The sequence below is a fragment of the Spermophilus citellus genome, assembly GCF_964194105.1.
Source record: "Spermophilus citellus genome assembly, chromosome: 4".
NCBI lineage: Eukaryota > Metazoa > Chordata > Mammalia > Rodentia > Sciuridae > Spermophilus > Spermophilus citellus.
In genome coordinates this window covers 195,093,659-195,108,332 of record NC_138185.1, presented here as the reverse complement: position 1 = coordinate 195,108,332, position 14,674 = coordinate 195,093,659, and the positions used below count along the sequence as shown (strand labels likewise).

Genomic DNA, 14,674 nt, shown 5'->3' with positions numbered 1-14,674 from the left:
TTCAGGCCAGCCTCCGCAACTTAGTGAGACACTATCTTAAAATAAAATATAAGGGCTGAGGGGTGTGACTCAGTGGTTAAACACCTCCAGGTTCAATCACAATGATTGCCCAAAAGTAACTTTTCCATGAGGATGGTTGTCTTCATAAAGATATAAACTGTATCACAAGCTTGAGATGGGGATATCTCCCAAATTATATCACAACATTCTAGAATTTTCTTAAAAACCGCCATGACATAGACACAGTGTAATACTCCAAGAAATAAATTCATTTCTTTTTTTTTTATTTTTAATATTTAGTTTTCGGCGGACACAACATCTTTGTATGTGGTGTTGAGGATTGAACCCGGGCCCCACGCATGCCAGGCGAGCGCACTACCACTTGAGCCACATCCCCAGCCCTCATTTCTTAATTTTTTTGAGTTTTTAATATTTTCAATTGTAGATGGACACAATAGCTTTATTTTGTTTTATGTAGTTTGTTTATGTGGTGCTGGGGATTGAACCCAGTACTACCATTGAGCCACAAGTCCAGCTACATTCCTTATTCTTGTGTTTCTACCAGCCATAACTGAACAACATGTTGGGAAGCATTAAAAAAAAGGCAAAAAGCAGCACCTTAGAGTCTTAATCAGCTGTGTTTACAATCCCTTAAAGGTATGTATGAGTATTTGGGAAACCAAGTGATTATCATAAGCATTAAATGTGGCTGCTTCAAAATAATTCATGTTTCAATGCCTGCAAGTCACTTAAAAGAGTGACTTCAATTTTGGGTGTGGCTTTTTTTTTTTAACTGAGGATTGAACTTTACCACAGTGGCACACTCAAAGCCCTTTTATTTTCAGATAGTCTAAGCTGCTAAGACTGGCTTGGAACTCTTCATCGTCCTGCATCATCTGACCCTGATCACAAATAAAACAGGTATGCCCCTACCACAACAGGCTCAAATTTTAAATAGCAAAGAAATGTCCTAATCTATTCTATCAACTACAAAGTCATGGTAAGTTCCAAATTTTCTCAGGAATTCACATAAGAAAACTGGTTTTCAAAATATAGGTTTTAACTGGGCTAGGACTGGGACTACAGCTCAGTGGTAGAACGCTTGCCTTGCATGGGTTAGGCACTGGGTTCAAACCTCAGCACCACATAAAAATAGATTTGATAGAGCACTTGTCCATCACTTGTGAGGCCCTGGGTTCAATTCTTAGCTCTGAACATATATAAATAAATTCAAGAACTTAGGGGAAAATGAAACAACTATTTTCCCCACCTTATCCTTCTGATATTATAATATAATGTGTGGTATTTCACGAACATGGAAATTTTCACATGATCTATGGGAGTTCTGAGTCCTTTATTGTTTCTTATTTTGAGTCATGGTATCACTAAGTTACCATGACTGGCAGTGAACTCTCAAGCCTCCTGTCTCAGCCTACCAAGGAGCTGGTATTATAAATATGAGCTACCATGCCTGCTTAATGTTTGGAACACTGGCATTCTAAAGTGAAAAAACTAGTAGTATGCTCTAACTATAAAATTTAAAGTATATATTAATTATGTGTATAGTATACATCATTTCTTTCTATATACTACAGATAGTAAAAGATAGTGAGTTAAATGTCAACGTGGCCACATTTTTTAGCATATTAATTCACTCCCTGTCAGAAAAGTCCTATACTAATTCTAAAACCTATAATTTTTTATAAAGGTTACTGAGAAAAAGGAAAAAACTCATCATTAAAAGCCATTCATAGGAACTGGGGTTGTGGCATTTACCGAAATAAACAAATACTGTAACTATCTACATTTAAACCATTAAGTAAACCAATTCTTCAAATGTTATTTCTCCAAACATTAATCCTGTTCTAAAAGCACAAAAAGAAATTTTAATCATTATACTACCAATCTTATCTTTTAGAACTATACTACACACACAAAAAAAATATTTTAACTTCTATACCAATTTAAACTATTCATTCTTGACCTCCTGCTCACTTTATTCTTTATTAATGTTCAAAGCAGACTTTTGGATTTTTCAAAAGTATTTTTAAAAAGCACTTAATAATTTTGCTTTGATACCCTAACTATGCTGATTCTTTGGAATCAACAGTTATAATTCTCTACCAAGTATACTTGACAATTGGGGGTGAGGTTACTTCATTTTATTTTGATGAAAAGAGATTATCTCTTCAATAAACACTATTCATTACGTCAAGAAAAATGTACTACAAAATAAAAACACAATGGTATTTCTGATAGTTTAAAAAAGACCTTGAACATACCTGTCATAATAATCACGTTGAAAATCATAGTCCAAGTCAAAAGAGGAGCTGAAAAATAAATAACAAGGAAAATTAATTTGGAGCTGTTGAAATTACTTCACTACAGCAGACGGGGGAAAAACATGCCAAACAAATCATAACATACAGATTTTAAAAATTATCATGGAATAATTATAAAACATTCAAACAATGAATCACTAAATTCTAAACATTTTAGACCACTGCACATGCAATGCAAAATCAGTAATGCTAACATATAACATTATCAGCTAAAACAAGAAAACTGAACATTACAATAATAAATAAAGCTTATATCACTATTTTTCCCTTTAATATTTCCCAGCTTCTAAGAATCTAAACAACTCTTGACAGATTTTAATTTATTCTATGAATACAAAAATACTCTTTAATTGCAAACAAGTCAGGATTTATAATAATTCTCTAGGAAATGGGCAACATGAGGTACATTAACACAAAATAAATAATTACTAAAGAATTACTTTTGTACTAATAAAACACATTACATTAAACCCTCCCCACATCCAGAAAACAGATAGAGAAGATGCCCATTGATGGACACAATGCAGTTATAAATAATAAAGTTCCGGACCTGAGTAGAGGGGACGGAGAAGGGTGTTCTGGTACTGACCCGTACATCTCCGCTGCAGATCGTTTCACACCTGCCTTTCCTCTGTTCACTTTTGGCTCTGCAGCCAGATTAATATCTGAAAAACACAAAAACAAAAAGAAAAAACCTTAATGAGAACTCTGGATATTAAAGAATCCACAAACTAAGTTTTTGAAATACAATCATATCAAGCAAAAGTCTAACAACATTGTCTCAAACTTCCCTTATAAGGTACATAAAAAGGCTATGATTCAACCTTTCAGTAGTTATACTGTTCTATACCAAAATTATTTTCCCAACATCACCCAAGTATGTATTTGGCAATCTCTACCCTCAGCTCCAACTTCAAAACTCTTCTAATAAATCTACTAGAATGTGTGACTAACAAGAGATAAAATGTCAAATCACAAAAAATTAACATACTTCAAGTGTGACACTCTCATCCAAAGTTAAATTTTTACTTCCTTTACAAATAAGATCAGCTGCATACTTCTATAAAATATTCTCATAAGTAGATGATAAAAAAACACTAGACTACCTTCTGTCACCCAATGTTCCTATATATTTTCTTTTCAAGAAAATGCCTCTCTATGCTTCACTAAATTGGCCTGAAGGAATGAAACACAAATATGCCTAGGATATGGAGCTTTAGTTTTGAAGTCTGTCCATGAAAAGGAGCAAGTGTTCCAATCTCAAGTCAAAGTCAGAAAATGAGGCTTATTATACTGAACTAAAGCAAGGATGTTATGTAACATTACAAGTAAGGTTTTTAATAAAGAAACAGTTGATGGGATCTAAAAAAATTCTGCAACAAACTAAACCATCAATTTTAAAAAATACATGTACTTAGAGTCTGCAAAAATATTTGTTCCACATATCAGAATGTGAAAGACCAGGATTTAAAACAAACATCTATATGGTATTTGCAGAAGTAATTTATTTAGGGAAAATTACTGTATGCAGACTTAGAAAACCCATGTTTTGGATCCCTATTAAAATATCCAATGAATGACCATCAATGCAGGATCGCAAGATAAAAATTGTTGGGGGCTGGGGATGTGGCTCAAGTGGTAGCGCGCTCGCCTGGCATGCGTGCGGCCCGGGTTCCATCCTCAGCACAACATATCAACAAAGATGTTGTGTCCGCCAAGAACTAAAAAATAAATATTAAAAAAAAATTCTCTCTCTCTCTCCTCTCACCCTCTCTTTAAAAAAAAAATTTGTTGGGAAGCTATATAATGAATGGGGATCTATAGAGCTTAAACCCACAAGTTAAGTCTTAACATTACGAAGAATGGGACAACCATGCTAATGTACCTGATACATAAGATGTACATAATCATATTTCTATTCATGAAATAGTCAAGTAGCAAATTAATCAATATAAATTGAACCTTACTTCCAATCTCTACAAGGCCTACTAAAATAAGCCACTAACCTTTATTGACCTACTGATATCAGAAATGTAGTTAAGACTACATTCAGATGTGCTGTTGATTATAATATTAACACTGACTTCATATGCATGGGAAAAAAAGGAAAATCTTTTTAAAAGGTACCTAGTCAATTTCTTAGGCAGACAGAAAGGATTGAAATTCGAAAGCAGTGAGCAGAGGTGCCCATCTGTGATTCCAGCTACTTGGGAGATTGAGATAGGAGGATTTAAGGGAGATTGAGATAGGAGGATTTAAGGTTTAAGGACAGGGCTGAAATTGTGGATCAGTGGTACACCACTTGCCTAGCATGCATGAGACTGGGTTCAATCCCCAGCACCACATAAAAAAATAAATTTAAATTAAAAAAATTTTTAAAAAACCCTAAATAAAATAAAGGTATTCTGTGTCCCATCTATAGTAAGTTCAAGAATTGTTTTAGCAACCCAGCAAGATCCAGTGTCCAAATGAAAAATGCCAGGGGTAGTGGTGTAGTTCAATGATACAATGACTATGGGTCCAATTACAGGGTACAGTAAAAATAAATAATTTATATTTGAGGCAATAAAGGGAAAAAAATATATCAATGTGGATGGAATTCTTATGAATTCTTACCTATGATGTCAGTTTGGATTACGTTTGGTTAGAAATATCGATCATCACTTATTTTAAAAAATTTCAACATAAATCATGTAATGTTCATATTAAGGCTTTTGTTTATTACTAGGGCTAGAACCCAGGGGCACTTTACCACTGAACTAAAACTATAATTCTTTTTTGAAAATTATTTTTTGAAATTTTATTTTGAGGTCTTTGAGTTCATGAGGCTGACCTTGAACTTGTGATCCTCCTGCCTCAAGCTGCCAGGTCCTGGGGATAACAAACATGTGCCACCACACCCAGCTCATTTTATGACATTTTTGCAAAACTCATTGAAGTTCATTTTTTTTTTTTTTTTTTTTTTAGAGAGAGGGAGAGAGGGAGAGAGAGAGAGAGAGAAGTTTAATATTTTATTTTTTAGTTATCGGCGGACACAACATCTTTGTTGGTATGTGGTGCTGAGGATCGAACCCGGGCCGCACGCATGCCAGGCGAGCGCGCTACCGCTGAGCCACATCCCCAGCCCTGAAGTTCATTTTTACCACAAACCATTTTAGAGGTAAAAAAAAAAAAAAAGGCATACACTTTGTGGATTCTTAAGAATGTAGAAAAAAAGGATTATAACAAACTTTTTCCCAATAACTACAGTGTACCTTTTTTATTGAGTGTAACTCAATACAATCAACCTCATTTAAGAATAGACATAAGTACTATATAATTATCTACATTTTAACTCACAAAGATAAACTTCAAAGCTAAGGCAGTCTATAATTAACAAGATATCCTGAAGCCATCCACTAACCTCTTCTGTGACTTCCAATCTATATGAGGAATAGAATATGGTCATTTAAATAATATTTGCATATAAAATGTTATTACCAGACCAATCAAGACTTCCACCTTAAGGTGGTCTGGGTTCTACCTCAAAATTACAAATACCTTTTTAACCCATTATACATATAAACAGAATACTTTTATTAGGTTGAAGTTATGTCACAATATCCAAAGAGTGTATTAGACTCAACTTTATTGAGAGGTACAGAAAAACAAACAAAAAATAGAAAAATTCTGGCCTACATAATATCCATGAAAAAAAATTCAATCCAGACCTTACCTAAAACCTGGCCAGCAATCATTCTGCCATCCTCTCCTGCTACAGCAGCACGGGCATTTCTCTCATTAACATACTGGACGAAGGCAAAGCCCTTATGGACAGAGCAGCCCACAATTTTTCCATACTTGGAGAAGATTGCTTCCACATCAGACTTCTTGACCACCAGAGTGTTTAGATTCCCAATGAATACACGGGAGTTCATGGAGCGTGGATCTGTCTTGTTGGTAACGTTGCTAGCCATCGTGTCTGATAAGGTTCCTCACAAAGGCGGAAGAACTGTTAGGGAAAAAAAATTTTCAGGTGAAAAAATGGCTAAAAAACAATATTCCCTGAAAAAATGTTCTCAGTACTGTCACCGTGAACACCAAGAGTTACTGGTCAACTTAAAGGATTCTGATAGCATCTAGAATATTATTATTCATGGTCTAGTGCCCTTCAATATATCCTTAAAAAAATAAAAACTTCTGCTCCAGGTTATTCCAAGAGCTCTAGTTGTCATATCTAAGGTGTGAAGGAGGAATTCTCCTCACAGAATACTGTCAACATAACCCTCTTCAAATTCCATTGAATCCTTCTGTAATTTAAATAGTCCTTAAACAAATTAGAATTCCTATGTTCACTACAGAATTCTGAATTTATCATTCTCATTTATGAGAAGTCTTAGACACATTGCTTTTACTAAGTCTCATTCATTACCCCTAATAGACAAAATTCCAGATTCTACCACAAACCATTCTTGAGCTACAGCAATGTAGAAATTTAGGCAGAAGTTAGTCTTTTTATACAAAATGCAATAAATAATTCATTCCCTCTAGATTTATCCAGATTTATCATGTGATAATACATAGCAATCAACTCATAATGACCCTAAACTAACTTTTATATGATAATTATTGGGCATGTAATAATTAAAATCGATGGTGATGATGATAAAACTGGTTGGGGGAAGGCAGATGTCATAAACAAAAGAGAACCAGGGGAACTAAGCCAAAGAATACAACTGTTCTCTGATTATTTAAAACCTATAAATAATAGATGTTAAAGGATCAATTCTTCTATAACTCCACTGAAATGCTTTTAAGTGCAAACCTTTATTTCAGTCTCTTTTATCTTTTAATTCAGCTGCCCCTTCCTCCTCTAATAAGCTCCAATCTTTAACAAGGTTTCAAGAATACCATAAAATTAATTCATTACCCTTTCATCCTTTTGAAACATTCTGAAGAATCTCAAATCATAGAAAGGAGCAGAGTCTTCTATTTGATAACCATGGAATCCTCAAGTCAATCTTGAAAAACCAGTTCTCATGTATGATATACCACGGTACCAAATACTGTCCCCAGAGCTTACATTCTAATGGTATCATTTAAAAATTTTATTGAAGACTGATTAATTAAAGGTGTTCAAATTACCACATGATCTCAGGTGAAACTTCATCCTACATCTGATATAATACAATTGGAGTCCCTGGAAGGCCAAAGATCAACACCACTCTAGATACAGCACCAACAGCATATGTAGCATAATCTACCTTAATCTCCAGAAAAAAGCAATTAAGGTAGCCAAATCAAAAATTGATGGACAGCTCTTAACACACATCAGAATTCCACAATGCCAAGCAAGAAAGATAAGTGTTCAAATTCATGGTTATCACTATGTAAGAGAACAAATTTGGTGTCTAAAACACTTTGAAATTAAAAAATTCCAAAATAATTAGCTAATATTTACTAAAAAGCAAAAGAAAACAATTTTTTAAAGCAGTTAAAACTGGCAAGATTCTTCCCTATGCCAATAATGGGTATGAACTAGGCACTTCAATAAAAATTCTGAAGGATAGCCTGGCTTGGTGGCACAGACCTATAATCCCAGCAGCTCCAGAGGAAGAGCCATGAGGATCACAAGTTCTAAGTCAGCCTCAACAATAGCAAGGTTCTAAGCAATGCAGTGAGACCCTATCTCTAATAAAATACAAAACAGGGCTGGGGATGCAGCTCAGTTGTCAAGTGCGCCTTAGTTCAATCACCAGTACTGAAAAAAGAAAGAAAATTCTGTAGATACTTGATCTTAATTAAGTCTCTATAAAAAATATCCAATGTGCCCATATCCACTTAACCCATTCCCCAAAAAAAGTACTCAACTACCTTCTATAGTAGTACACACCTGTAACCACAACAGCTCAGGAGGAATGCAAATTCTGAGCCACTCAGGAATTTAAGGAGACTATTTCAAAATGAAAAATTAAAACATGGCTGGGAATGTAATTCAGTTGTAAAACTTCCTTGGATCAACTCTCCAATACAAAAACTACAAAAAACCTAACCACTATTCTTTGACAGTAACAGCTTCCTTTTAAAACAACCGTCATCAAAACACGATATTACTAGACAACATCGTATTTTCCAATAAAAGAAATTTAATATACCCTTTAAGGCTTTTTCCAGAAGTTTCCTCCTTCCATCTGTTACCTTAAAATTTTTCTGTGCAAACACCCAGATAATTTGATCAGTAGTTTTCTAAGAGCAAAGAAGAATCACTTTAAAAAGATCTGTGGTAACTGGATATATCTCACATGCATTTTTTTCTGATTCAGGGGTAACTGGTATTTCCAGCAACTGCTATCTTTAAAATAATCTACAAATAATTTTGAATGATGCAGGAATTATAATCAAATGTCCAAATCAAATATTAGCACAGGGAAAAAAAAGCAATGGTAAATGATAAGACACAGAAATTATGTAAGAATTTTGTTCTCAGAAAAGAAAAATGTCAATATCTTTTAATGATCTTGTTTGTCATTAATCTTTATACAAATCCCAGGGCTGATCTCCAGTACTGGTAAAAAAAAAAAAAAACTCAAAAACTATGCTTTCAATTTTCACACATTTTTCCTAAATTCCCATAAATCAATAACTTCAAATTTCGTTGATGGGAAAAATCAATTAACAACGTAAACCTGTAATCCCAGTGGCTTGGAAGCGGAGGTAGGCTATAGAATTAAAAGCCAACCTCAGCAAGTGAGGCCCTAAGTAACTGAGGGAGAACCTAATAAAATACACAAAAAGGGGCTGGGGATGTGGTTCATCCCCAGAACAAGAACAAAAAAACTCAAGTCATATTAGTTAATAACAATTCCGGTCTCAATTTGTTAAAAACCACATAACATTTTGACAATGTCTCTATCTCTAGATCATCTTTTTCCGCTCATGTAGTTTGAGACTTAAATATCCTTTTCCCACTTAAGAATCAAATTAGACTATCTATGATCATTTACTACAATTCATTTGTTTAATAAAAAATGAGAGTACTTTTCAGCTTCTTGATTGTTACATCCTGAGATTTTCTGTCAGCCTTCTGCCATGTTCTGCCTCACCTCAAGGACAGAGCAATAAAATAGACCATCTATGGACTACGACCTCCAAACCTATGAGAAAAGCATTTTTTTAAAGTCATGTGACTCTACATGAAGTATTTTTTCTTAGGATCATGATGGAGAATAATGTCTAGTTTATATCCTCTAATTTATTCCACTTTTTTAACATTTATTTTTTAGTTTTAGGTGGACACTATCTTTACGTGATACTGAGATTCGAATCCAGTGCCTCACACATGCTAGGGGAGCGTGCTACCACTTCAGCCACAACTCCAGCCCCTTATTCCACTTTTTGAAATCACAAACATGGCAGTCACGGTGGTTCATGGTTGTAATCCCAGCAGCTCAGGAGGCTGAGACAGGAAGATTGTGACCTCAAAGCCAGCCTCAGCAATGTAGCAAACCTTAAGCACCTTAGTAAGACCCTGTCTCTATATAATATCAAAAGGGCTAAGGATGTGGGTCACTGGTTAAGAATCCCTTGGTTTAGTTGCTTGTACCCAAAAAAAAAAAAATTTAGAAACATATTAAAGTTTGCATAATTCTTGATTGATGAAGTATTGATTATATACATATTTTTTGTGGTACCAGGGAAAAAACCCAGGAGCACTTAACCACTGTGTCACACCCCCAGCTCTTTCATTTTTTATTTTAAGATAGGCTCACTATGTTGCTTCGGACCTTGCTAAGTTGCTTTGGATCTTGCTAAGTTGCTGAAGCATCATCCTGCTTTCGCCTCACTGGGAAAATAGGTATATGTACCACGACACACACTGGTTTTATTATTTATAAGTTCAACAAAATAAGATCCTCCAGCGCTCCTTATATCAGGTTAAGTTCATTCTTATTTTAACTCAGTTCTGAAAAATATAACATATACATAATGAAAAATTCACAGAATTAGGGGCTGGGGTTGTGGCTCAGTGGTAGAGCACTTCTAGTAAGTAAGAGGCACTGGGTTCAATCCTCAGCACCACATAAAAATAAATTAATTAGTTAAATAAAGGTATATTGTGTCCATCCAAAAGTGAAACCAAAAACTCACAGAATTAAAAAAACCTAGAGTAACAAAACCCTGTATTCTATCCCAGGTACAAAAGAAAAAAGGTACTTTTACTGCCTTTTACACGATGAATCTGGGTCTATACAATGTTTATCTACCTAATATACTTAGGTGAAGAAATACAAGCAACAATATTATTGGCACTATGAAGATATAAATATGGACATTCTTAGATATGGAAATTTGTCTCTATTTCCACCTAAGCCGAAATCTAAAGACCCGTCCACCCCAAATTCCACTTGTGGATGAAATGCAAGCAAACCTATTAATTTATTTCCAAATAATCATATTAATATTTTGAGCTGCTATCATTTCTCTTTGCCCTCTTAGAGAAGCAAATCCATCTTGGACTGACACCTATAAAATTTTTCCAATGTTTATAACAAATGTACTTCTCTTAAGTTCAAACAAAATCTTAAGTAAACTCTGCAGGGAAAAGCTATGGCAGTTTGCAACATCTAGGATAATGAAAAAAGGTTCAAATGAACCAGAAACATACATTATTAAAGTCCTCCATTTCCTACAATCAGGGCCAAAAAAAAAAAAAATCAATTTAAAATTGGTGAAGTCATCAACCCCTTTGCCTTTTTGGAACACTAGAATTAGACCTTTAATGGAAAAAAGAGTTGCAGGGATAAATTAGTAATATAGCAGGTTATCAAACCACAGGCTGTTTTTCCTAAGTATATACTACAAAGAGGCAGATACAAGTTATTTTCCTATTGGGCATTTCAAGTAGTCCTCTAGTCACCTAACCATATAGTTAATGACAAACAATGGTCTATGGGGTGGAGACTAAAGATGGCATCACACTGACTTTTCCACTGTTGAACCATACAACTTGCTTCAGATTAAGAAATTCAAAACCTTCCTATATAATTTTATGCATTCCTATCTCTTAAAACCTGCAACTAAGCCTGGCACAGTGGTGCACACTGTGTAATCCCAGCAGTTGGAGGCTGAGACAAGAGGATCAAAGCCAGCCTTAGCAAAGGCAAGGGCTAAGTAACTCAGTGAAACCCTGTCTCTTAAACAAAATAGGATAAATGCTCTGAAGTTCAATCCCTGGTATCCCAAAACAAAAAACTGTGCAACTTAAAAGCTATACAACTCCACAAGCCCAACATGCTATGTGTAAATGCCATTTCCCTTCATTTCTTAAGAGAATTTAAAAAATAACATCACTAGAGGGCAGCAGTGAGTCAAAAATTTTAAAAGAATAATATTGTCTGATGTTTGATCTTTTTTCAATTTAATAGTATTAACGAATTTCTCTGACCTCTTACAACATTATCATCTGGGTTAAACTGTCTTTACATACTTCAGCTCTTATTTTTGCCATTATTCTTTTTGGGATTCTTTCTCATACTACTTTCATATTACTTTTTACCTCTCTGGGCCTGTTCCTTGTACTGGGCCTCCAATGGATCCCTTACTGCATTATCAACAAAATCTCCCTTCTGACCTCTTCAGATCCAATTAATGGCCCATAAACTTTTGGGGATAGAGGAAGAAAGGTGTTTTAATTTGTTCTATTCCCAAGGCTCTGTACCAAAAATACTGACATGACCTCACAGTATAGATGGAATTCTAGCATGGAAATCCAGTACATTTTCAAACCATAAAAAAAAAAAAAGTTGGCTATTTTTATTTTTTCTTTTATAATTTAAATGGTACCATAGATTGAACCCAGGGGAGTTTCACCACATAACCACTTAATCAGTCTTTATTATGTTTTGATACAGGGTCTACATTGCTGAGCCTGTCCTAAAAATTGCCATCCTTCTGCTTCAACACCCTGAGTCATGGGATTACAGGTGTGCACCTCTACACCTTGCCAAAGCTGAGTTAAATAAGCTATGCTAACAGCAATTTTAGAATTAGACCTAAGAGAGTATTTAAGATGCTGTAAAATAATGAGTAGAAACGTATAAGTCAACTGTTAGTTAGCTGTCTTTAAAAAGTTCCCAATGACCTCACTTGTTTTGTGTTTCTCCCCCCTCCTGGAGGGCACTTAACCACCAAGTCAAAAAAAAAAATTAAAATTAAAAGCTCAGTCACTCTTTATTTTGAAGCATGATTTTAATAAGTTACTTGAGGCTTTATTAAATTGCTGAGGCTGGCTTTGAACTTGCAATCCCTCTGCTTCATGTGTCCAGAGCCACTGGGACTACAAGTATGCACCACCATTCCAGTCCCACAAACCTTTTTTTTTTTCTCCCTTGGAGGGGGTACTGGGGATTGAATTCAGGGGGACTCAATGACTGAGCTACATCACAGGACTATTTTCTATTTTTAGAGACAGGATGTTACAGAGTTGTTTAGTGCCTAGCTAAATTGCTGAGGCCGGCTTTGAACTTGCCTCCTGAGCTTCTGGGATTAAAGGCATACACCACAGTACCCAGCCACAAATCCAACTCTTAAACAGTAAAATAAATTACAGATATTTGAAAACTTTCATGAAAGGTGAATTAAAAAGGGAGGAAGGAGAAAAAGGAAACTCCAACAAATCATATTTCATACATATATGATCATGTCAATAAACCCCACTATCACCTATAACAAAGCACAAACAAATTAAAAACAAGAAAAAGGACTGGGGATGTATCTCAGTGGCAGATCACTAAAGTTGAACCACCAATACAATAAACATAGTGTAAATCTAACAACTGTCAAAATGCAAACGATACAAAACAGTACTAAAAAAGAGTAACAACTAATTAAAACAAAAAAATTAAAAAATTTTTAAAAAGAGTCAAAAGGCACAAAATCTAAAACAAATGCAATTAAATACGAAAAATAGTTTAAAATTAAAGAAATTTCAAGTTTAAAAAAAAAAAAAAACTTCAAGCAGAACAACTCAGTGAGACACTGTCTCTAAATAAATGAAACAACAGGGCTGACTGTGGCTCAGTGGTCAAGTGTCCCAGAGTTCAATCCCCTGCAACCAACCCAACCCCCAAAATTTCAAGGTTTCATTTAGAAAAAAATGTTTAGTTGTAGATGAGCACAATACCTTTATTATCTATTTTTATGTAGTGCTCAGAATCAAACCTAGTGCTTCCCATGTGCAAGGCAACCACTGAGCCACAAACCCTCATTTTCCTAACCTATATGATAACCAGTTTCACAATGGAGAAAAACCTCAAAGTATGCAAACCAAGTGCTTCTTGAGCATGAACCAGGACTTGAATTACCCAGTACAAATTATTCACTACTGGGGGAGGTGGGGAATGTGAATGCACTTCTACAATGGAAATACATTACCACCTAAACTCTGTGACCAACAAAACTATCAGTAATTATATGTAAACCTTATATGCCTCTTCATGTGACAACAAAAACACATACCACTACCTACACTATATTCACAACTTAAATCCAGAATGGGGAAAAAGACAACTTGAAGCTTTCCTTACATCATGCACAGTGAAGCACAACCTATAACCCCAAGGACTCAGTAGACTGAGACAAGGAGGATCAAGGGTTTAAAGCCACTGTACACAACCACAAGGCATGCTTAGCAAATCAGTGAGACCCTGTCTCTAAATAAAATACAAAATAGGGCTGGAGATGTAGCTCAGTGGTTAAGTGTTCCTAGGTTCGATCCCAGGTACCCATACCGCCCCCAAAAAATATTAAGAATTAATGGTTGGGATTTCCCTACACCAAATGAGCCAATGGGAGGCCACTTTCTATAAGAAAGCCTTGCGAACCCTTATTTATTAGAATGCAGGAAGCACATTTTTTGGGTGACTACTTCAATATTCTTACTGTTGAGACACAGCCATGGGCACTTCTTCTTTCAGGAAGAAAAAAAATGTTTGGAGAGCAAAAACAGCAATCTACACAGTTGCTATCAAACGAAAGGGGGGGGGGGCAAAAAAATGACATTCTAAGTAACTTTTTAGGGCTGGGTATGGCTCAGAGGTAGCTTAACATGCTTGATGTCCAGAGTTTAATCCCCAGCAATGCTGACCCAACCACCCAAACAAGGGGGGGTGGCTTTGTAGAGAGCAACTCAAAGGTCTGAGAGGGGATAACAGCAACTTCAAGGTCAGTCTGGACAATTCAACTCTTACTATAAATAAAAGGGCATTTAAGGGATGAAGCTCTGCTTTTAATGGGTTCTATCCATAAACTTGCGGGGAGTAGGGGTGGCTTTTTACATCTGGTACTATAACAAA

General features: G+C 35.3%; 1 protein-coding gene across 9 annotated transcripts in view; it reads right to left on the bottom strand.

Moving 5' to 3' along the window:
- Positions 1-14,674, bottom strand: part of HNRNPC (heterogeneous nuclear ribonucleoprotein C) — a 59,268-nt gene that overhangs the window by 19,862 nt on the left and 24,732 nt on the right. For 7 of the 9 annotated variants that reach the window (XM_081293514.1, XM_081293515.1, XM_081293517.1 and 4 more), the window contains 3 exons: positions 6,058-6,333; positions 2,893-3,007; positions 2,283-2,330 (listed from right to left, as the gene is read on the bottom strand). In XM_081293514.1, the coding sequence (XP_081149640.1) occupies positions 2,283-2,330; positions 2,893-3,007; positions 6,058-6,298 (404 nt within the window). In that variant the 5' untranslated portion in view covers positions 6,299-6,333. The remainder of the gene's footprint in view (positions 1-2,282; positions 2,331-2,892; positions 3,008-6,057; positions 6,334-14,674) is intronic. The other 2 variants (XM_081293519.1, XM_081293520.1) reach the window with 1 other exon arrangement.